This window comes from Drosophila obscura, unplaced genomic scaffold, assembly GCF_018151105.1.
Source record: "Drosophila obscura isolate BZ-5 IFL unplaced genomic scaffold, ASM1815110v1 contig_75, whole genome shotgun sequence".
Classification (NCBI taxonomy): domain Eukaryota; kingdom Metazoa; phylum Arthropoda; class Insecta; order Diptera; family Drosophilidae; genus Drosophila; species Drosophila obscura.
This window is the reverse complement of record NW_024542867.1, coordinates 1,430,024-1,454,148: the sequence shown is the minus strand read 5'-3', so window position 1 is coordinate 1,454,148 and position 24,125 is coordinate 1,430,024. Positions and strand designations below refer to the sequence as shown.

The window sequence follows — 24,125 nt, the reverse complement described above, 5'->3', positions numbered from 1 at the left end:
GGGTGAAATCAAGCAGTGGAAATACAGGCCGAGAGCAACTCAGTTTGACCGCCTGACCGTGTTTGACGTACCTCGCCGTTGATCGATCTACGATCTCAAAGGGAGTTGACTTTATTCTATCCTGTCGCATTGGAACTTAGTGACATGACTTCCGAGGATGTCCTAACCACGATTGAATAGAGGGAACGTCAGCTTTTCCGAGTATGAGGTATTAGAATCGTTTTTCTGAACACGACAAGGAGTGAGAAACGTAGATACCCCTAGTCCGGTGCAATTGTCCGATTTAGAGAAGAAGCCTGGAACAGAGCTAACCTCGAGAGGACGATGCCTTGACTTTCCTAAAAATTTTATTCGCGAGAATGTTCGGAAGAGAAAAAACACCTACGATTCGTGAACCGAAAAGCATGAGTTCAGTTAAATTAAATTAGTTTGGTATTAGAGTATTCTGTAATAGGGATATCGTCAGTAGTACGGGGATTAGTATTTCTATTTATAGCCATTTGAAAAGTTGTTAATTAATTGGATAAGTAGAGAAGTCTGAGTGACATTAAAAGTCGAGATGGGGCTGGATAGATCTCCGGAAGGAGACACCGAGGAAGCTAGTGGGAGTAGTACTAGTACACTGTGTGGTCTGTGCCGAGAGGCAATAAGAATCTCGAGTGAAGGCTAATCAAGAAAGAGTACCGGATTTAAGGACAGACGAGGGCTTCGTTTATCGTAGAGCTGAGCATTTATCTAGGGAACAAGTACACGATGAATACGCGTGGAAATTGTGGGTCCCAAAATCGTTAGTCCCCAATTTGCTAAAACGAGCTCACGATGACCCTCTAACTTCTCATGGAGGAATGCATAAGACCATTGAGCGTATAAGACACCACTATTACTGGCCAGGGTTAGTAACCGATGTAAAATCGTACATTAACGCATGCGACGTATGCAAGACCACTAAAGCTCCGAATTGTGTTTTGAGACCACCGATGGGGAAGGCACCAGAAACCCAGCGGTTCTTCCAACGTTTGTACGTTGATTTCCTTGGACCTTACCCTCGGTCTCGAGGCGGCAATATCGGTATCTTCATTGTCTTGGATCATTTTTCAAAATATGTATTCCTAAAGCCTGTGAAGAAGATTACTGCAGACGTAGTGATCAAGTATTTGGAAAATGAATTGTTCATGACATTTGGAGTGCCTGAGACTATTGTGTCTGATAACGGTTCTCAATTCCGGTCAGCCGCGTTCCAGAAGCTGTTGGGACAGTTTAAAGTGTCTCATACGCTAACCGCAGTTTATTCACCCCAAGCGAACGCTTCAGAACGGGTGAATCGATCCGTCATCGCCGGGATCCGAGCGTATATACGACCCGACCAGAAGAACTGGGATGAGTGTCTAAGCAGGATATCTTGTTCATTGCGATCTTCAGTACACGCCAGCTTGGGCACTACGCCGTACTATATGACCTTTGGTCAACACATGGTCACTTCAGGAGATACATATGCCTTGCTTCGGAAGCTGAATTTGCTGGAAGATCGATCGTTGAAATTCGATAGATCCGACTCGTTTGAAATCGTCCGCAAGGACGCCTGCCAGCAGATGCTGAAGAGGTACGACGAGAACGAACGACGTTACAATACGCGGTCGCGAGAGGTAACGTACACTGAAGGACAAGAAGTCTTTAGGCGTAACTTTAAGCAGAGCTGCTTTCAAACTGGATATAATTCCAAATTTGGACCCGCTTTTGTAAAGGCTCGTATTCGTAAAAAGATAGGGAACTCGTACTATGCTTTGGAGGATTTACAAGGCCGGTCTTGGGAAACTATCATGGTAAGGACATACGACAGTGATGTAGTGCTTCATGCGGTATCAGTCTAGGTCATCTTGCAGTTCCCCTAGTCTGATCTTGTGGGGGGGCATTTGTAGTGGCGCCTGAAGCAGCAGAACCAAATTTAAAATTAGCCGGAATCGATAGAACTCGTGAGCAAAGTTTCTGCCAAGAACCTGTAGAACTATCGATCGCAAAGATCAGAGTTGCTTATATGTAGCTCTGGCACGTACAAGGCACATGTAAAAAGGGTGAGGGTTTCAGGGTCGCTTTGACTAAGTTTTGACAGATCCATGACCTAGTAAAAAAGGGGTGAGGTCGAAAGGCATGGTGTTAAAGTGACAACCTACTGATTTCCTTTTCCGTTTGGCTGCTCGCTACATAAAGTTGATCTTTGCACATACCTCGCGAAAATTTTTGCAATCAGTGAAAAATACAAGTGATCAGTAATAGAGAAAACCAGGAAACGATTCCCTGCAGTGAGAGCCGTAATATTTCGGTGAGTTGAAGCGGATGGAATCCCGAGGAATCGGAATAAAACATGATTGTCCGCAGCTCATCTATTTTTGCTGGTGTGTCACTGTCGCAAAGGTACGGTGACCGCCGAAAACTTTGAACTGGTGCCCAGCTTCCAGAAAGCTGCATCAGGACGAGATCGGACGATCTCTACGCTAAATTTCTGGAGGAGCGGCCAACGCGACTCTCTCGCTCTCCAGACCCTGGTTCCGAGCCAAAGTAAGCCGATATACGCAGCCGGCGAGGAACCAGCTCCCATAAGGGAAGCGCTCTACAAACGCGCCCTGACATGAATACCTAAGGAGGAGCTCCTTATGATTGCGTCGAACAAGAATGCGGATTTAATTCGTTTCGTCTGCGTCGAGCCCGAGTGGATGCTTCAGATTTTCTGTTTCGTCTCTCCGCCTGGGATTGGGCAAGAGCCACTTCTCTCTGGCAACTCTGCTGCCACTCTAGTGCGGGTAGCTTCTTGCTGCTCGGCGAGATTCCGCAGGCAATGTGAGCCTGGCAGCGTGCGTCGCCAATCCGGACATCGTCCCTAACCTCGAAGATCCTATAGAGATTTTCCAAGGCAGCGTGCGTCGCCAATCCGGACACCGTCCCAAACCTCGACGATCCGATAAAGATCTTCCCAGGAAGCGTGCGCCAAACCGGCTCGCCTACGTGCATGCGTGTATTGACCTGGAGATGGGCGCACTGCCATAGCGTGGGATATATTGGTGTATAAGTCTATTTTTCCACTTAATTAGTACGCTTCTCGTGTAAGAGACAAAATACATGCGCGCTTTCTGTATATGCTGTGGACCGTAGAGGAGAATCCATTAGGATTGTTGGGTACACGACCCCAGACCGTTTAACCGTGGAGAACCACACTTTGTTTCAGCAACCACGTCGGAAGATCGATCTTTCGCCGAGGGATGTTCCAGATCGAGTGAGTGAGCAAATGTAAGAGTCCCATGTGTAACCCAGTAGATTTGAATCGCCAATTGGGCGTTAAAGTAACCAATCCTACCGTGTTCTCTCTCTAAGTCCAGCGCGAATTCGTTTATCAACCTTAACCTCTCGTAAATATCGAGAATAGACTGTACTTCGGTCTCAAAGCCTCGAACAATTTGACTGATCGACAAATCTCGAATAAAATCAAACAATATTAGCTTAAATCAAGAATAATGCCTGAATTCCAAAAGATCCTAATTTTAACTTCAGTTAAGAGAAGCAGAACGCGAAAAGTCTGAAATTTGAAAACCGAACTAATGATTAATAGAAAATTTGTAGAAAGTAAATATTCCTTTGTAGTTTATACCTCTTTATCATACAGTATCTCCATATATATATATCTTTAAGCCATCATATACCTCCATTATATATTGTTACCATATATTATATTACTTCATATTTTTGTCGCCATCGCTTTTGAATTATGATACCCGTTAATTAGAATTAAGGATAGAAATGAAGCTGAATATATTGAATTACCGAAAGTTTATTTGTGTTAGCTCAGATATGATTCTGAGTTTTGAGTAGAACCCCGATTGAACTCATGCTGAAGGACGCGTAATCGTAGGGAAGGGATCGCTTGAAGTCTTCCACTTCAAAGATGCGATCATTGGTAGGGAGGGTCCAAAAGGAGCCACTTCGACATCTGTGGGCTCGTAATCCGACATTCTTTCGTTTCCTTTCCCTTTCTCGCCCATCCTTTCTGATTTTCTTTTGTTTTGCCCTGCCGATATAGCTTCTAGCATTGTTTTGTCGTACGCACGCTAATTCTTGAAATTTTCTGATCATACTATCGTGAGCGATAGGTCCGAATGGTTCGCGCAAGACCACCACCCCCGAAACCGACGAGCTAGAGCCGATGAAAACGCGTGCCGCCCATACCATTCGATGACTGTGCTACCAGGCTATCGTCGTTACACGTTACAATATCGGCATAGACGCAATGAAGCAGAAAAAGCGTTTACATTGGAAGACTTGCGTCTTGAATTTGAATTTGGGTGTTTGATGACAAGGAAAGATACACAAATTTTTGAAAATCAACAGAATTAAGCAAGACGTCAGGAAAATGGACGAAAAAGAATTGATTCTCATATTTAAATATTATTTTCAGACATTTCATTGTAGAGTTTGTGGGAGTTCTTCTTCAAATTATGAAAACAACCGAAGTTCGTCTCCAGCAGTGTCTTAATGGCATCAGGGGGTCAGAAAAATTTCATATGATAATAATACAATCAGTTTCAAGTATTTTATTTAATGACTTTATGTATATTTTCACCTTTTTGCACAATCATACATTTTTGGCGCCAAAATTTGATTTTTGATCTAAAATTTTTTGTTGTTATTAGTGGTGATAGTTGCGCTGATAGGCAGAAAATCCCAAAAATGAGCAAAAGCAATCGAATATATCGAATAGACGCACATGAATCAGAAACTGACGCAACTTTTTGCCACCACTAGGGCCCTATGCTTAACCTATGTAATAAAAACTGCGTCTCCGGCAAGACGCAAAGAAGCATGACGCAGCCCCAATGTAAACAGCCTATAAAGAAAGACGCATCCTCGGTTAAAAAAAAGCGAACAAACGAGTACACTAATACATATGAAGAGGCTGAAAAAGACATAAATGACACACATACAGATGCAGAAGACATGAGGTCGGACACAGACAGTTTTGAGAGTGTGACCTTTAACTCAAACATCACAAATACCGAAAACACTAAAAAGAGTATTATGGCTGCGGGACAAAAAACCAAAAATGAATCGGGAGTTTTTGTATCGACAAATGGCTTTGAAAAAGAAATAGTGTTGTATGGAGATAGTCATAAGGGTGATGCAGCAGTGCTGATATCAACAAAAAATTGTGATAAGTTCGAAAATAAAAATACCAAAAATGGATTATTTCTCTTTGAGAAAATCAGACATCTGAAAATTAAAGGTATAAAAGAAATTGTTTCGCTGGCTCCGACCTTATACAAAATATATTTCTCAAATTTTACTGACGCAAACACTCTGGTTAAAAATAGCGATTTGAAAAAGATGAATATAGTAGTGTCGCGGGACGATAGTTTGTATCGATAGGTATTTTTAGTACATCTGGTATATTAAAATGGATGGATTTTGAGCCCTGCACTTTTGTATTGTCGCGTGGTTAGAGCAGGAGGAAATACTGCGGTAAGAATATTGTGGGACTTCTAAGAGGTTATGTGACCATCCTTTCTTATCTAGAATAAAACGGGCTTACGAGAAAACCTGCTTCTCTGGGAGTATATCGGCCGTTGAAGGCAACTCCGTGGGACCACCGACATGATCTTTTATTCGCAGTCCTAGGCAAGTCGACTGCAAGGGCAACTTGCGCTTGAGTACAGGCAGTCAGGCACCTCAAGTAAGAGAGTTGCCAGAGACGCGGACAGCGTAGATTGGACGTGCCGCAGACAGCGACCCAGAGTAGACGCAGACAGCGCCGATTAGCTGGAGTACTGGGCAGAATAGAAGGATGCAACATTCTCCCAGACGAAGTAGCCGGTTGAACGAGGAGCAAGCGACTCCAACAACAATGAGCGCGGCTTCCCAACCTGGAAGTAGTGGTGCAGGAAAGAAGCCGCCAAAGCCAAAAGTAACATCGGCGCCGCTGATTCCTAACCCGACCACTGCTGTTACCGTAGTAGCTTCCCAACCTGGAAGTATTACGACCACAGCTGGAGCTTCAGTACCAGGACAGGCCCAGCCACCTCCAACCCAAGATCTCTTGGAGAAAATTGCAGCGTTGGAGAAGGAGCTGGAAAGGGAAAGAGCCCGAAACAACGTGAACACTGCCACCGATACCGTAATATCGAGCGATGTCGGGGTTAGTACTGCGGCGTCACTGCTGACGCCATCTTGGAGCGATACGCCATTTTCGATTAGTAGCGATCCGATCCCATATAACGGAGTCGGTGCGAGCAGTGCAGCATGTATGGAACCACCATCATGTAGCGGACCATCGCTGCTTATGAGCAGCAGCTATTTTACGCCATTTTGTGCAACCAGCACCGCCCAGACAGCGCGTGGAGTTGTGCCGCCGGGTATAGGGATCCATAACGTCATAACGCCGACTTCACTAGCGGGGTCCTACGCCTGGACGACACCGAATGGAAGCAGTGGAAACTATATGCCACGCAAGCTTCCAGATCTGCCAGTATTTGGAGGTCAACCAGAAGATTGGCCGATCTTTCTTTGTGCGTTTACGGAAACCACTCACGCGTATAATTGTACTGATCTGGAGAATAACCAACGCTTATTGAAGGCGCTGAAGGATGAAGCTCGTGAGACCGTCAAGTCGCTCCTGATTCATCCAAGTAACGTCAGCGCTGTGATCGAGCAGCTGCGCTTTAGGTATGGCCGACCGGAGCAACTTATACGCAGCCAGCTAAATGGAATTCGAGACGTGCCTTCCATTTCGGAGCACAACCTGGCGAAGATTGTACCCTTCGCAACCCGTGTGAGCAATCTCACTGCCTTCTTGCAGTCAGCGAAGGCAGATCAGCATTTGGGGAACCCAACCCTCATGGAAGACCTTGTGGCCAAGCTCCCTACAAGCAAACGAGTGGAGTGGGCAAGGCATGCCGCTTTAATATTACCCTTTCCAACCATTGTCCATTTTAGTTCGTGGTTGACGGATACGCCAACGTGGTATGTACGATCATGGATGTCGAAGGGAAAGAACCAAGGCGTCGTTTGCTGCATGCAAGCATCGACCAAGACCGAGGCGAGCATCAAGACAGTCGATTCAGATGTTGTCCAATATGTGGAGGACAACATGCAGTTAAGGACTGCAGTGATTTCAACGGAGCTACGCCACCAGACAGGTGGAGGCATGTGAGGAGGCATCGACTATGTTTTTCGTGCCTACGAAGTGGTCACATGACTAGTTCCTGCAACAAGCATGGTGAGTGTCAACTCAACGGATGTCGGAAGAGGCATCACCGTCTGCTGCATGGTGTGGATGACCAGCGAAGAAGGTCGCCGCAACGAAGCAGTAACAGAAGTTACAGCCAGCGGAACCAGCAGTCAGCTGTTCCTAGACGTAGCCTGGACAGAGGGGCGCCACAGGCAGTGGATGCGCCAGTACAGAGCAGAGGGGCGCCGCAGGCAGCGGAAGGGCCCGTACAGAGGATTTTAAGTTGTGTCGACGCAGAGCGAGGTCGCCTGCTGTTCCGTATACTGCCAGTAACGCTGTATGGAGCTGGTCGAAGGGTGGATACATACGCACTCCTGGATGAAGGATCATCTGTCACGATGATCGACGACGAACTCAGGAAGGAGCTGGGCGTGCAAGGTGAGCGTCGACATCTTAATATCCAGTGGTTTGGCGGTAGATCCACCAGGGAACCTACCAACGTGGTAAGTCTGCAAATCAGTGGAGCAGGCAAGCCAATTCGCCATGCGTTGCGAAACGTGTATTCCGTTTCGAACCTGAGCCTGCCGATGCAGACTCTACACCGACGAGATGTCCAGGGCGTGCACAAGGATGCCCGCCTGCCAATGAGGCCCTACAGCAATGTGGTGCCGAAACTGCTCATTGGACTGGATCACGGACACTTGGGACTTCCACTTCGAACGAGACGGTTTGCCAGACAGGGACCATATGCGGCCGCAACCGAGCTGGGCTGGGTTGTCTTTGGGCCGACAAGTGGACAATCAACTACGCCGAGGTCCTGCTTCCTAGCTGTTTCATTGGATGACACTATTCAGAGAATGGTGGAAGACTATTTTGATGTTGAGAACTTTGGTGTGAAGCTTGCGCCACCAGTCGCCGGCAGCGACGACGTGCGGGCGCAGAAGACATTGGAAGATACCACGGTGAGAGTGGGGCAACGTTACCAGACAGGTTTATTATGGAAGGATGACTACATTGTGCTTCCACAAAGCTATGACATGGCGTACAAGCGGTTGGTCAACGTCGAGAAGAAGATGAAGCGCAACGGGCAGTTCGCGCAGGAATACACTAGGATCATCAATGATTACGTGTCTAAAGGATACGCTCGACGGTTGAAGCCTCATGAGGTCGCAGTGGAAAGTGGCAGGCTATGGTATCTGCCACACTTTGGAGTAGAAAACCCAAACAAGCCGGGAAAGATTAGGCTGGTTTTCGACGCTGCGGCAAGAGTTGGTGGAACATCACTAAATTCAGCACTGGCCAAAGGGCCGCAACATTATAAACCCTTGCCAGCTGTGCTCTTTCATTTTAGAGAAGGTGCCATCGGAGTCTGTGGCGACATCAAGGAGATGTTCCACCAAGTTTTGATCCGACCCGAAGATAGATGCTCCCAACGCTTTTTGTGGAGAGATGGAGATGACAGAAGGGATCCTGACATCTACGAGATGATTGTAATGACCTTTGGAGCAGCCTGCTCGCCAAGCGCTGCGCATTACGTGAAAACTGTAAATGCTGAACAGTTTCGTCATTCGGATCCAAGAGCAGTCAAGGCCATCATCGATTGTCATTATGTGGATGACTATGTGGACAGCTTTGCTACCGAGAGCGAAGCCATCAGTGTATCTACCCGAGTAAAGGAGATACATGCGAACGCTGGATTCGAGCTATGCCAATTTTCATCCAGCTCACCCATTGTGGAGGCTGCATTGGGTCCACCAGGACGAGGCGAGAGCGTCGGATGGGGTGAGGCTGAACAGAAGATTCTGGGAATGTGTTGGCAAGCAGCCACAGATGACTTCAGGTTCAATGTGAAGTATCATCGAGTTCCAAGCAGCGTATTGAACGGCGATCGAGTCCCTACCAAGAGGGAGTATTTGAGCTTGGTCATGTCTACGTTCGATCCCCTGGGATTCTTGTGCTGCCTCATGATAACAGCCAAGTTATTGCTACGAGAGATTTGGAGGCAGACAATCCAGTGGGATGAACCACTTCCGGATGAGATATACAGAGCCTTTGTGAATTGGCGCAAGGAAATGAACACCGTGGGACAGTTCAGAGGCCCTCGCCATTATTTCGGGAATGGACTCGTGCGAGCTATAGAGATGCACGTCTTCGTGGATGCAAACCAGTCAGTCTGCATTTGCGGCTGTGGCCTACTGGAGGGTCACTTATGAAGATGATAACGTGCTGGTGAGCTTCGTATGTGCCAAGACGAAGTGCGCGCCCATGAGAACAATGTCAATCCCACGGCTGGAGCTGCAGGCAGCAGTTCTTGGAACTAGGCTGATGGACACTGTTAAAAAGGAACACAGTGTGGCCATCAGTGACATCGTGTTATGGACCGATTCCAAGACGGTGCTAAGATGGATTGGTAGCACCCACCGCCGATATAAGCAGTTTGTCGGCAATCGTGTGGCGGAGATCTTGGAGTCGACGAAGGTATCCCAATGGAGATGGGTGCCAACAGCCGACAATGCGGCGGATGACGCAACACGTTCGCAATGCCACGTGGACCTCAGCCAGAAGTCACGTTGGCTAGGCGGACCAGCATTTTTGAGGCAGCCAGCGGGCAGCTGGCCACAGCCTGAATCTGGAACTGAACCAGGTCCGGATGGTAATGACGAAGAGGAGATGCCAAGTGAGTTTTCGCTTGTTGGTGCGAACGACTTTTGTATTTCCTTTCAGAGATTCTCGAGCTACAGGTAGGCTACTCAGGACAACAGCCTGGGTCTTAAGGTTCACGCGCTGGTGCCGTGGACAAAGGAGCGAGCTCGAGAAGTACGGCCTTACTGCATCAGAGTGTGAGGCCGCGGAGAACCTGTTGGTCAGACAGGCACAACGTGAAGCGTTTCCAAACGAGATGCGGTCGGCAGAAGACGGCAAGATGGTTGCCGGCGGGAGCGACACTCGAGGACTGTCACCCTACATAGATGACCTTGGAGTTCTGCGAGCCTATGGCAGAGTTGATGCCGCATTTTGCATGCCGTACAGTGCGAGGAGGCCGATAATTCTGTCACACAGGCACAGTCTTACGGAGATGATTGTGCATCATTTCCACGTCAAGATGAAGCACCAAAATGTGGATGCTACGATTACGGAGATCCGGACGAGGTTCTGGATTACGAAGCTGAGACGTGTACTACAAAGGGTGATCTCAGCATGCAACGTGTGCAAGTTGCATAGGGCGCGGCCAACGCCGCCAATAATGGGACCCCTGCCGGAAGATCGCTTGGAGGCCACTGGTTGGCCGTTCAAGAATACAGGACTGGATTACTTCGGACCACTGTTGGTGACGGTGGCGCGTCACAAGGAGAAGCGATGGGTCGCCCTGTTCACTTGCTTGACGACCAGGGCGATTCATCTGGAACTGGCGTATGACCTGTCGACGGATTCCTGTATAATTGCGATACGGAATTTCGTCTGTCGTCGAGGGCCAGTACATAGACTACGCAGCGACAACGGCAAGAACTTCGTGGGAGCTGACAGGGAGGCCAGACGATTTGGTGACGTTTTCGAAATGGAGAGAGTCCAGGATGAGCTGTCGAGCAGAGGTATCGAATGGGTATTCAATTGCCCAGTGAATCCATCTGAAGGAGGAGTCTGGGAACGCATGGTGCAGTGCGTCAAGAGGGTCCTGCGCCACACATTAAAAGAGGTGGCACCGAGGGATCATGTACTGGGGAGTTTCCTGATCGAGGCGGAGAACATCGTGAATTCGCGTCCGCTTACCCACTTGCCGGTGGAGGCGGACCAGGAAGCCCCGCTAACGCCAAATGATCTGCTCAGAGGAGTAGCTAACTTGCCGGACACGCCTGGCGAAGATGTGGAGCTGCCCAGGAGTGCGCTACACGCAAGCAGTGGCGTATAGCGCGACTAATGAGGGACCGTTTCTGGAAGAGGTGGGTCTTGGAGTACCTGCCCACACTCGTGCGCCGAGAGAAGTGGTGCCAAAGGACGGAGCCGATTCGCCAGAGTAACGTGGTCTTCATCTGCGATCCAGCCTTGCCGCGAAGAGAGTGGCGTAAGGGCATCGTGGAGGAGGTCTACAAAGGAGTTGATGGAGTCATTGGACGCGCTAGTGTGCGCGTGAACGACTGCGGCCTATCCAGGATTATGATGCGTCCCGTCTCCAAACTGGCGGTTTTGGATTTGAGTGAAGCGGTTCTTCACGGGGTCGGGGATGTCGCGGGACGATAGTTTGTATCGATAGGTATTTTTAGTACATCTGGTATATTAAAATGGATGGATTTTGAGCCCTGGAATGAACGGGCATATTTTCGGCCACGATGAATTGCCGCCATATTTTAAGCTGCACTTTTGTATTGTCGCGTGGTTAGAGCAGGAGGAAATACTGCGGTAAGAATATTGTGGGACTTCTAAGAGGTTATGTGACCATCCTTTCTTATCTAGAATAAAACGGGCTTACGAGAAAACCTGCTTCTCTGGGAGTATATCGGCCGTTGAAGGCAACTCCGTGGGACCACCGACAAGTAGCATTTATACCACGGTATAATCAAAGGTGTTCCACTAGGTTTTTCGAATGAGGAAATCAGGGAGAACATAATGTCAAGTATCGCGATAAAATCCCTAGAAAGATTTGCAAGGAAGGAAAAAATGTTGATGGATGATACCAACTCAGAATTTAAGTTCATACCAACCGAGACGGTAAAAATCGGGTTTGAGGGTGCCGACATTCCAGAAAAGATCTCACTTTTCGGGATGTGCAGCATGAAGGTATATCAATATATTCCAAAAGTGCGTCAGTGCTTTAACTGTGGCAGAATTGGGCACACTTCGGCAGATGCAAATCGGCGAGAAGGTGCACCAAATGTGGAGTGGGAGATTGCATCGGTACATGCACGGTTCTAAAGTGCATTTTATGCAATGGGAAGAATCATTCAGCCAGGGACAGACTTGTTTGACCAGTATGGGAAAAAGAAAATGACATTAATAAGATTATGACAATAAAGAAAATAGCAAGAAAGGAAGTGCTAAATACCTATTCAGTCCATCAGAATTATTCACAGATGGAAAATTATGAGGTTAATTTTCCCAAATTAGACAGAACTGAGGAAAATATACAAAATAAAAACATCAAAACCAATGAAATACTCAAAAAGCATAGCTATGCTAGCAGAGTAATTCAAAGACCAACCATTCCCATACAAAAACCACATTTTCAGCTAGAAGCTTATACAAACGATTCAGAAGCATGTTGTCGCAGTTCAGTTCAGTAAGTGGCATACGAAATATGTCCAAAAATTCACCAATCCCAACGAAAATACAACGAAAATACCACAAAGGAAATATAGGACACCAACAGAAGAAAATGAGAAAAGTTTAAAGTCTCGACGTGAATATGAAGTGCTTACAGCATAATATTCAATCGATTAAAGCAAACAAAATAAAAACGAGAAGGAACATATGAGTCGCTTCTGGGGACGCGACTCTACCTTATACCCGTACTCAGTCAGTATATACATTTTTGAGCTTATGATTATTTAGAATTTTAGAATTAAAAAAAAAAATTTTACATTTTACATTTTTTTGCTACATCTGTTATCTACATCTACAATGTATATTCTACATCTAACATGTAGATTGTACATGTACCATTTAGATTCTACATCTCCTTCGCTAGGGGTTGCTCGCGCACTGAACGCGGCAGAGTGTGCGAGCGAGAAAGACAATCAGTAGCGTCAATAGCGCTGGAGAAGGAGAGGGAACCAACAGAAAATTAATTTCTTCATTCTGGCTATAATTATGATCCGATCTAGTTCAGATTCGGCAGTCTGGTAGATATGGGCATTCTCTACGATACTGCGTTTTTAGTTTTAACGTATCTTTAAAAATGTTCCTGCCACAGATTTTCGTCCTTTGTGTGGGCGGAAGGGGGCGGGGCGAAATTTTTAAATACACTTGTAGCATTGTGATATCACATGTGTCTGGTTTCTCTGGCTCTTATAGTCTCTGAGATCCAGGCGTTCATCGAGACGGACAGACGGACGGACGGACAGACGGACATGGCTATATCGACTCGGCTATTGATGCTGATCAAGAATATATATACTTTATGGGGTCGGAAACGTTTCCTTCTCTGCGTTGCACACATCCACTTTTACCACAAATCTAATATACCCCTTAACTCTTTTTTGAGTACGGGTATAAAAACTTTGTGAGGGTTTTCATTCAACACTTAAATTTAGCGGGCAAAAAATTTAAATTTTGGTGTTCAGAAAATGCTCAAAGATTATGAGCGAAGAGTTGCCAAATCCAAAAGTTGTTTTGGGTAACTTTATACAAAACATTCCTTCTCAGATCCCTAATGAAAAGCAATTAAATAAACAAAGAGCAGCATTACACAAAATTATTTTTGAAACACTTCAACTCTGAGCTACAATTCTCATGGTTGCGCGTGAACTCCGAAAAAAGTGTCCGAAAAATGAAATCGCTAGATATCCTGTGGTACCTACGGATTTTTCGGTTGATTTGATAAATGTCTCGAGTCAAAATCTTTAGAGATTTCTGTGGAACCCCCGTATAGTTTAGTTTTAATTTTATTCGAATTTTACAATTGGCACTGTTTACAAAACACAGGTGATTCGTCAACCCTGTTTTAGTTATGTTCCACACCTTCACGGAATAAATAGCAAATTCCTGGCAGGAATTTTCGCAGGTGCTGGAGACAGGCCTATAACTGCAAAAATATATAGTTCGCTAATATTACTGTTATTGATATTTAAAGCGATAGTACGATATTCATTACGATATGACATCTTCGATATGATATTCTATTTGATATTTTGATTTATATCAATATCGATATTTGCTTGACGATACCCTCCCTTCCCTACTCGGAATTGACAACCTGGACATCCACGCTCAACTGATTGCAGGAAGGCAGCAAAACGCCTAGTCGGAGTCCAAGATGGAAGGAGAAATAGGAGCGGCCACATACTGTACAGACCCTGGTATAAGGCTGTTCTATAAGCTACCGGGCCAATGCAGCATATTCCATTTGTCATTCGGAAAGCGGCAAAGTCTGCTCAGTCTACGGATCGTCCACACGACGTAGCCAACCTGTTCGTGGACAGCCAAGCGGCGATAAGATCCATGCCGGCGTCGGGCTGTGGAACGACAGAATTGAGAACGTGTCTGTCACTCTTAGAACGCCACAAAAATATTAAGAGAGACGGACCAACACACAGGTCAGATTCAGGTGGAGGAGCACTACCATAAAGAATATATATTCTTAATTCGCATCAACAGCCGAGTCGATATGGCCATATCTGTCTGTCCGTCCGTCGTTATGAACGCGTAGTTCTAAGACTATAAGAGCTAGGGCAACCAAATTTGGATTCCAGACTCATGTGATATCACACTGTTACAAGTTTACTTCAAAAATTCGCCATAAAAAACTAAAAACGCAATATTGGAGAGAATGCCCATATCTACCAGATTTCTGAATCTGGTACAGATCGGACTATTACAGAATGAAGAATTTAATTTTCTGTTGCTAAGCTCGCCCCTATAAGCGCTACAGACGCTACTTATTCTATTTCTCGCTTTCACACACTCAGGACTGTGCAGTGCGCGATATTTCGCGGGAAAGATGTGGAATCTACATTGTAGATGTGCAATATACAGTGTTTATTTAGATTACAGATGTAGCAAAGTACGGTAATAAAAGTTGAGTCGCGGCCACAGCAGCGACTCACAACGTTCCTTATCGTTCATCACTTAGTACCGAGAGACTATATATAACAGAGAGCTTGAACATTTTGTATAAAGACTCCTATGATATCCAATTCAAATCAGTTTTTTATTGTTTTTTTTTTTTTGGTATTTAATTGCAGCCGTGCAGTCGTCGCACGACGATGAGTCCGCATTGACCAGGTATTTCAGTTCGATGATGGGGCTGTCGATATTTTCTTGTCTATCGATGGTTGTTAATGAGACCATGCATGGTGTTGCATTGGTATATTCTTATAATTTAAACAATATGATGCTTAGTTTAAAGTGTGGTCGTGTGTAAGAGTTTAACAAAATATATAGTAGTGAAATGGGTTGATGTGTATGTGTAGGTGTGTAAGGCAACAGAAGGTTGCCTCAGAAAGTAGGAACAACAGAAGGTTGCTCCTCAAGGTGACTTCCGTTGGCACCGAGTTAACCCGACCTGAACAAAATCCAGTGTGTTTCGGTTCACAACTGCAAACTAGCCTCATTAATAAATTTGGCCAATTCTCTAAAAAAAAGAGGCTTTCATGTTCCGCATTGTCGAGAACGTTGCAAACTTCGCTGATGTTGGTGTTTCTGGCTTTGATTTTGTGTAAAAAAAACGTTATCATAGGTACGATTATTTAACAGTCTTGGTTGCGAATGAGTGGACTGTATTAATCTTTATGTATTTTTATTTGATTCATATGTAATATTAGTGGTTTAAATGTTATTTGCACAGCGGGTTATATACAAAGCGGGGGTGACAATAGCGGTGCGATGATGAATACGCGTGCGGGTACTCTCAAGTATAGTTTGGTACTGACTCAACTCCACCAATAAAGTCGAGCCCAAAAGGGAATTAGAAGATCACGCGATGCGACACTCCAATACCAAGACGGTGCACATCGATGTCTTCGTGTGCAGCTGCGCGTTTTGGCTATACGCGTGAGAATGTTACAGTTAAGTTTTTGGACATAAGCAATAAGAACAGCGGGCAAACAATCGCGAGCATATGATTAGGGCAACTCTTATATGAATGAATATTGACTTAAAACTAAGCGATTAATTCCTCAACATACCGGCCCCCCTGAACGAATGTTCAGTTAAAGGGAAGCACAGCAATTTTGGTGATAGGTCTCTTGTACACTCCTCGGGCAGTTTTTACGGTGACCACTCGAACTCTCTCGTCTTGACCAGGATGAACTTCGGTGATGCGGCCAAGCAGCCACTTGCTAGGAGGTTGATTCGGCTCCTTCAGTACCACAAGCGTATCCACTGTTATGTTGTTGGTCTCCTGCTGCCATTTGGTGCGCGACTGCAAGGAAGAAAGGTATTCAAGATTCCAACGTTTCCAGAACCCTTGAACCTTGGCTTGCAGCTGTCTCCAACGCTGCAGTCTGTTAATGTTCACGTCCAAGAACGATGGCTCTGGCACCGACATATGAGGTTGACCTGTAAGAAAATGAGCGGGGGTAAGGGGATCCAGGCTGTGATCGCTGGGAGCGCACAGTGGGCGAGAGTTTAGTAGACCCTCAATCTGGGTTAAAACGGTGGAATATTCTTCGAAAGTTAATGCACTGCTCCCAATTACTCGGCGAAGGTGAAGTTTAATTGATCGTACGCCAGTCTCCCAAATACCTCCAAAATGCGGGGCAGACTGCGGAATGAAGTGCCAGTTGATTTCCTGACTCGTCAGAAAACTTGCAATGTCCTCATCTTGACTTTGAGATACAGCCATCCGTTGCATTTCCGTTAATTCCCGTCTGGCTCCGTGGAATGTTGTGCCATTGTCTGAGTATAAGTCGGATATAGGGCCACGTCGAGACCAGAATCGTTTGAAAGCTGCGATAAATGCGGAAGTCGTCAAATCACTGACGAGTTCGATATGAATTGCTTTGGTGGACAGACAAACAAAGATAGCAAACCAAGCTTTGCCAAACTTCGGTGTCCGACCTACCGATGTCTTGATAATAACTGGTCCAGCGTAATCCAATCCAGAATGCAGAAAACAGCGGGTGGGCTGAACCCGAAAAGCGGGAAGATCAGCCATGAGTTGTGTGCTCGTACCTTTACGCTGGAGGAAACAAATCTTGCAGTTGAATACGATTTTCCGGACTATGTTGCGGGCACCGAGAATCCAATACTTCTGTCTCAAAGTGTGGAACATAAATTCAACTCCAGCGTGTAGCGATGTGACGTGCTGGTGTCTAGCTAATAAAACAGCGACTGGTGATTCCTTTGGTAGAAGTATGGGATGTTTTGCCTCGTAAGTTGCCATTGAATTGTCAATGCGTCCTCCTACGCGCATTGTTCCTTGGTCGTCAATAAATGGAGTGTAGCGAATCAGTTTGGATTTTTGAGAAAGTGGTCGTCCAGTGCTTAGCTGCTTGTACTCCACTTGGAAGAACTCCATCTGAACGTGTTTGATTATCCTAGAGCGTGCATATTGAAGCTCCCATGATGATAAAAACGATGACAGGCGTTCCTTGCAGCGAAGACGGTGTACAAAACGAAAGCAGTAGCTTATTGTCCGCAAGAGATGTGACCAGGAGGAAGCCTTGTTAATCATACATTGAAGATCATTTCCTTCATCGGAAATGTGTAGATTAACTTGAGGCATGACCTTAACTTCCATGTGCGCAGCCTCCTCAGTCGACAGTGCAAACTTTGCCTTAGCAGGTGGCCAAGTGAGCCGTGATTGTGAAAGCCACGGTGGTCCATTCCACCACAGTTGATGGTCTACAAGATCCCTCGGTAAAAGTCCGCGTGATGCACAGTCCGCGGGATTATCCCCAGTGCGAATGTGATTCCAGCAACTACGTGGACAAGCATCTAGAATCTCAGCAGTCCGATTGCAAACATAAGTGTTCCAAGTCCGAGGGGGCGATGAGAGCCAATGCAGCACAACTTCTGAGTCAGACCAACATGAGGTACTGGAAATAGGAATAGTTAGTGCTTGCTTAACCAGAGACATCAATTTTGAAAGAAGATGGGCTGCATTCAATTCGAGCCGCGGAATGGATACAGGTTTGATGGGCGCAACACGGGTTTTTGCGGCGATCAGTCTGACAACATAGTCCTTATTGAGTTTCACGCGACTGTAAATAACAGCGGCGTATGCATGAGAAGATGCATCGGCAAATCCATGCAGCTCCGCTGCTTGAAGTGGTGAGGATATGTAGCGAGATATGCGACACGTTTCCAATAAATGAACTTCTGCTACAAACTGTTGCCAACGTGAACATAACTGCACCGGTAGTGGCTCGTTCCATTCGACCGAGCTCAGCCAACTATCTTGAAAGAGAACCTTTAGAAATACAGTACTGGGGGCAAGCAAACCCAAGGGATCGTAGATCTTGGCAAGCTCCGACAGCAAAATCCGTTTTGTCAGAGCAGTTGTGGCGTCGGGAATGGTCAGCTTGAAGGAAAGATTGTCAGCAGCCGGGTCCCAACGTATTCCAAGAACCTTCACATGTTGAGCTGGGCTCTCTTCTTCTAGAGCTTCAAGGGGGTACTCACAAATGTCCTTTGGCAGCGATTGTAGTAGTGGCCAACAGTTTGAACTCCACTTTCGAAGTTTAAATTGAGCTCGACTCAATAACAAAATCAATTCATCCTTGAGTGCAATGAGTTCGTTGATATTATCGCATCCCGTAGGAATATCATCCACGTACGCGTCCCTTACCAACACCGCAGCAGCATTCGGATACAACTCGGCATGATCTTGAGCGATTTGCTTGAGAACTCTAACAGCCAGAAACGGTGAAGACGCTAAACCATAAGTCACGGTCAGAAGTCGGTAATGATCAAGTGTAGCAGTCTCCTCCTTTCGCCAGACAATACGTTGGTACTGCGTGTGTTCTTCTGAAACTAGGATGCCTCTAAACATTTTCTCAATGTCTGTACAGAACACATAACGATGCTGTCGGAACCGTAAACAGACTCCAAGTAAATCCCTTTGAATAGGTGGTCCAATGTGTAGTCGTGAATTGAGTGAATATCCCTTGCAGTCCTCCCCAGAGCCATCAAACACAACTCGGCATCTCGTAGTGGTGCTGTCTGGTTTAAATACTGCGTGGTGTGCTAAATAATTGTGACTGGCGAGATCCTCGGCTAAGGTAGTAGGAGGAATCAACTCCATGTGTCCTCGTTGTAAGTAATCCTCCATAAAGTCGACATATTGTTGTTTGAGTGCCGGAAACTTTCGAAATTTCCGTTCGAGAGAAGAAAAGCGGCGTATGGCTTGCGGCAATGTGGATCCCATCGGCGGAGCGGAATCCTTGAATGGATATTGGACGACGTACACTCCATCGTCTCTGCGGGAATGCGTTTGAACGAAGTGTTGTTCAGCGGGATCACTAGCGTCAATGGTAGCGCTACTTGGTTGAACTTGGTCCATGTCCATGAACGATCGGACTAAAGTATCCAGACCCTCGTGAGCATGATGAGCTAGTGCGTGGGTGTAATCATCAATACCGATATGGTAACTGCCTGTAATGACCCAACCAAATTTAGTATGAAGTGCAATAGGATATGCGAAACCAAACTCTTTGCGTTCTCCAGTGTATATGTTCCAAAGTTGATCAGCTCCTAAAATCAGGTCGATTTCACCTGGTGTCCCAAATGTAGGGTCTGCTAAGGGTAGCTCAAAAATCTTTCCCCACATCGGGGTGTTCGACTCAATCCTCTGTGCTGGAATCGAGGATGTTAAAGTACTCATAATCAGACCTGTTACCACTACGGATGTTGTGCTTGTGCGCGAGAGCAGCGTGAACGTGGCGCGACCTCGAGTAACGCCAGCCGGGCTTGCACCTAGGCCAACAACTGGTATACGAGCATGCGTGCGCGACAGCCCTATCCGTTGAATAAACGACTCGGAGACCATCGTTATCGTCGAACCAGTATCCATCAAGATCCTGCAGGTTGTCTCATTGCCCCAGGAGTCGACTATAGTGGCTAAAATTGTTGGCAATATAGCTTGACTAGTGGCCAATTTCTCTCTCCAATGTATGATGGCTGACCACGGCAGGATCAACCTCAGCAGCATGCATGGGCGAGCGCAAGTTTGGGTCAGCGGATGTATTGACAGCAACACTCGGGGTGGTGCGAATCTCTTCTGGATGGACAAGAGTGTGGTGCCTCGACTTGCACAGACGGCACGTATTTGTGGAATTACAATCCTTTACTTGATGAGATCGACTTAGGCAGTTGAAGCACAACTTACCCTCCATTGCAAATGTGCGACGATCCACGACGTTCATAGCTTTAAATTGAGTGCACACATACAGACTGTGTGGCCCGTGACAATATACGCAACCACGAGCAGATGTAGTTGGCACGTCCACATGATGAGAAACTGCACGACGTTTGGGAGAATCATGAACTACTGTTAACTCTTGACAGGACTCCAGCGCATCAAACCGGGCGAAGAGAAAGGCGAACAGGTCATTTATGGTCACATTTTCCTTGCACGATTCACTGGACGTAGCCCAAGCTTCCTTGCATTCAGGGTCTAATTTTGAGAGCAAGATATGGATAAGCCATACATCGCGGCTGTCGCATTTCAGCGCGTGTAGACCACGTATACTCTCGTCCGCGGTGTCGACTATGTTACGCAACTCGATTATGTTTGAACTTTTTGCAGTTGGCAGCGAAAGAAAGTTTTGAATGAACGACCGCGCAATCAGTGATTTTTTATTATAACGATTTTTTAGCCTCTCCCATGCGTCCTGGTAATTATCGTCAGTAATGGGAATATGTTTAATCAGGGACAAAGCTTCACCATCTAGATACGACTTTAAATAATGGAACTTTTGACAGTTGGAAAGACTACTCTTCTTGTCGACTGAGCCTAAGAACAGATCACTAAACTGACACCAATCTTCGTATCTTCCAGAAAATGTAGGAAGGCGTATTTTTTCGAACTGCAGCTCAGCGGGTCGCGCTGACTCCCGAATCTTCTCCAAAAGTTGTGTTTGTCCCTCAAATAGGCGTTCCACAGTACTAGATATCAGTAGATTTGACGAGTCGTGTCCATTATCGTGACTGCTCCGCTCACTTATGGCTCCAGTGAGAACGGCATGGGCACTATAAAACTTTCCCTCATACTCGGCGATATCCAAATTCGGATCCACAAATCCGTCTTCCTCATTGTATTGAACTAAGTCCTCAGAGAGCTCCATAAAGCGGTTGAAAGTTGCAGCCAATCGGTCCAACTTGTGTTCTAATGTTTGCACAGACGTGCACGACTGTACAAACTCCTGAGCCTCCGTAGATGCACGAGTTAGTTGGGATTTGCACGCACCACGCTGCTGAATTATGCGATGTACGAGAGTCTTCATGACGACCAGCAATATCACTCAATATATTTCAAATAAAATTAGCCGGAGATCCGGCTCGAAGGACCAAAATTTTCTTATGGTTGCGAATGAGTGGACTGTATTAATCTTTATGTATTTTTATTTGATTCATATGTAATATTAGTGGTTTAAATGTTATTTGCACAGCGGGTTATATACAAAGCGGGGGTGACAATAGCGGTGCGATGATGAATACGCGTGCGGGTACTCTCAAGTATAGTTTGGTACTGACTCAACTCCACCAATAAAGTCGAGCCCAAAAGGGAATTAGAAGATCACGCGATGCGACACTCCAATACCAAGACGGTGCACATCGATGTCTTCGTGTGCAGCTGCGCGTTTTGGCTATACGCGTGAGAATGTTACAGTTAAGTTTTTGGACATAAGCAATAAGAACAGCGGGCAAACAATCGCGAGCATATGATTAGGGCAACTCTTATATGAATGAATATTGACTTAAAACTAAGCGATTAATTCCTCAACAAGTCTATTTATGACCTTTATGTTTTTTGCACTCCAGTCGAGAGCCCAGTGCCATGGTTTGACTGGAATTTCATTGTAAATTGACGCAAAATAAATTCCTTTGGTTTTTGATATTTCCTTGTACTCATTGATCCAATCCGTCTGAACTTTTATTTTAACTTTTATTATTACTTCATCGAATGTTAGGGGTAAATTAAATAGTTTGCCTACATTAGTGGCTGATTTGGCTAGTATATCAGTCTTTTCATTAATGGCAATATTCTTGTGACCGGGTGTCCAGTGCACAATAAAGTTGCTCGTGAAGGAATTGTCCATATTGAGGTGGATTTCGTCTGTTAAGTATGAATTTGATTCATTTTTCTTCAGAGCCTTTAAGGCGCCTTGACTATCGCAGAGAATTACAGTTTTACTGTAACTTTTTATATTTGATATCTTAACTGCCGTTTATATACCTACAAGCTCTGCAAACACAGATGAGGAACTATTTTCAGTCGTAAACATATAGCTAAAGTGACTAGGGTAATCTAAGATACCTATGCCTGTCTTATCACCATTGATGGATGCATCAGTGGAAAGAATGTTCCATCCACCTGACACCCATTCTTCAAGCTTAGCTTATCGCATTGCATTCTTCGTTTGAGATGTCAGTTTTTTTCCTGTCAAAGACTGACAGACAAATTAAGGCTTTGGGACTATGTTTGTACTTCTTGTCGAAAAGATCACTATATTCTTGGTACACAGCTGTGTAGGCAGTCTTTGCAGTGGATTTAATAACATCATTATACAAGGTCGGGCTTAGAGACTTTACTTTCAGTAGTTCTCTGACTGTGAGAATTTTAGCTCTGTGTTTGGGAGGTAAAATACCGGCCAGAGCAAAAATCAGAAGCGTAGATGTTTTTGGAGGCACACCCACGCAACGGCGAAGACAGTCCGTCTGTGCAGTGTTAAGAGACTTGCTGTTGCTAATGTTTAGATTCGAAAAACTAGTAATGGCATGTTCCTGCTGAGATCTGATGAAGGATTTGAAGATGTTGGACGAAACCTTGGGTTTGAGTCCCGCTTTGATGGTAGATCACATGCAACAAAAGCTCACTTTTGTCTGATTTGTCCCTGATTTTTGCAATGTGCAATTTGTCTGACATGTTGGCACTAATGACCCTGCCTAAGAAGGTAATTGACTCCTTTATTGGGAAAGTGATATTATTGCATGTAACTGCGATGTTATCACGTCTTCCCCTACTGCAAAACATAGCTGAGGATTTGCTGGGGTTGAAATTAAGGCCTAGATCTTGACAGAGAAGGTGAAAGTCGTTGATCTTTACCTGTAAGTTTTTGCTAGCATCATTTATGTTGTTGCCTGTTGAGATGATGGCAAAGTCATCAGCAAATTGAATAATGGACGTATGTGAATCATTGTCAAAATTGTTTCGCTCCCTCAAAGTTAAATATATAATAAGCTTACCGACCAGATTGCAGAATCAGGTTGTGATTCGATCAAGATTACAGTATAAAGCGAAAATTCAGTTATGAGAAAATATTGCCTCGATCCGTCATATTTCATTTTAGTTTAATTGGGCTCGGAACTCACCTAGAGATGTAAGGACTAGGAAGATGATAAAAATTCCAAACTCCATAAGAGCATCGCGCACCTCCTCGTCAGTTGTATAGAGAATACGCGATGTCTTCACTTTTAGATGTTGTGGGACGGTATTCTCGCGTCCTAATCCATTCATAACTGTTGACTTTTTTGGACTCGCACCTATTGCAACCTTCTTTCGTCCGAATAAGCCGCGTTTCTCCGCTTTCAGCGTAGTCTGGCTCTCTGCTCCGGCTGATACCTTAAGCCGGATAGATTTCGAAGCTGATTTTGCACCGGGAGCGTTTTTTGGAAACTGAACACTTGTGAGATCCTGTTCTCGGACCGTGGCTAGTCTTTCTTCTAATGCAGTATTTATCCAGGCACGGTGCTTACTTGGCTGCGGAACTTTAAGTGCCGTGCTTGGTGGCAGGCCAGGACGCCAATCCTCTGCATCCGATCTCTGTCCATGTGAGGACATTTTTATACCAAAATTTTTTTTTGCAATTTTCTGTTGTTTGGGGAAAATTTCTTTAAACGGAAATTTAAAAACCGCTTGCTGTGTTTTTAATTATTTTCCAAGAGTTACTTTAATGATATGTAAACTGCACAGTCCCATGCCAATGATCGAAAAGTATCTTCAACTACTCACAAAACGAGAAAGAACGTTGTGGGTCACTTCTGTTGCCGCGACTCTACTTTTATACCCGAACTTAGTCAGTATATAAATATGTGAGCTTAT

The 24,125-nt window shown here is 45.4% G+C and overlaps 1 protein-coding gene and 1 pseudogene across 1 annotated transcript; both read right to left on the bottom strand.

Moving 5' to 3' along the window:
- Nucleotides 1-23,864, bottom strand: part of LOC121405170 — a 69,002-nt pseudogene extending 45,138 nt beyond the window's left edge.
- LOC121405091 lies at nucleotides 16,639-19,948 on the bottom strand. Its single transcript, XM_041595687.1, has 2 exons — nucleotides 16,923-19,948; nucleotides 16,639-16,807 (listed from the first exon to the last, which is right to left on the bottom strand). Exons 1-2 carry the CDS (start codon nucleotides 19,872-19,874, stop codon nucleotides 16,718-16,720), a joined length of 3,042 nt encoding a protein of 1,013 aa, XP_041451621.1. The 5' UTR covers nucleotides 19,875-19,948; the 3' UTR covers nucleotides 16,639-16,717.
- Nucleotides 23,865-24,125: the final 261 nt, after the last annotated feature.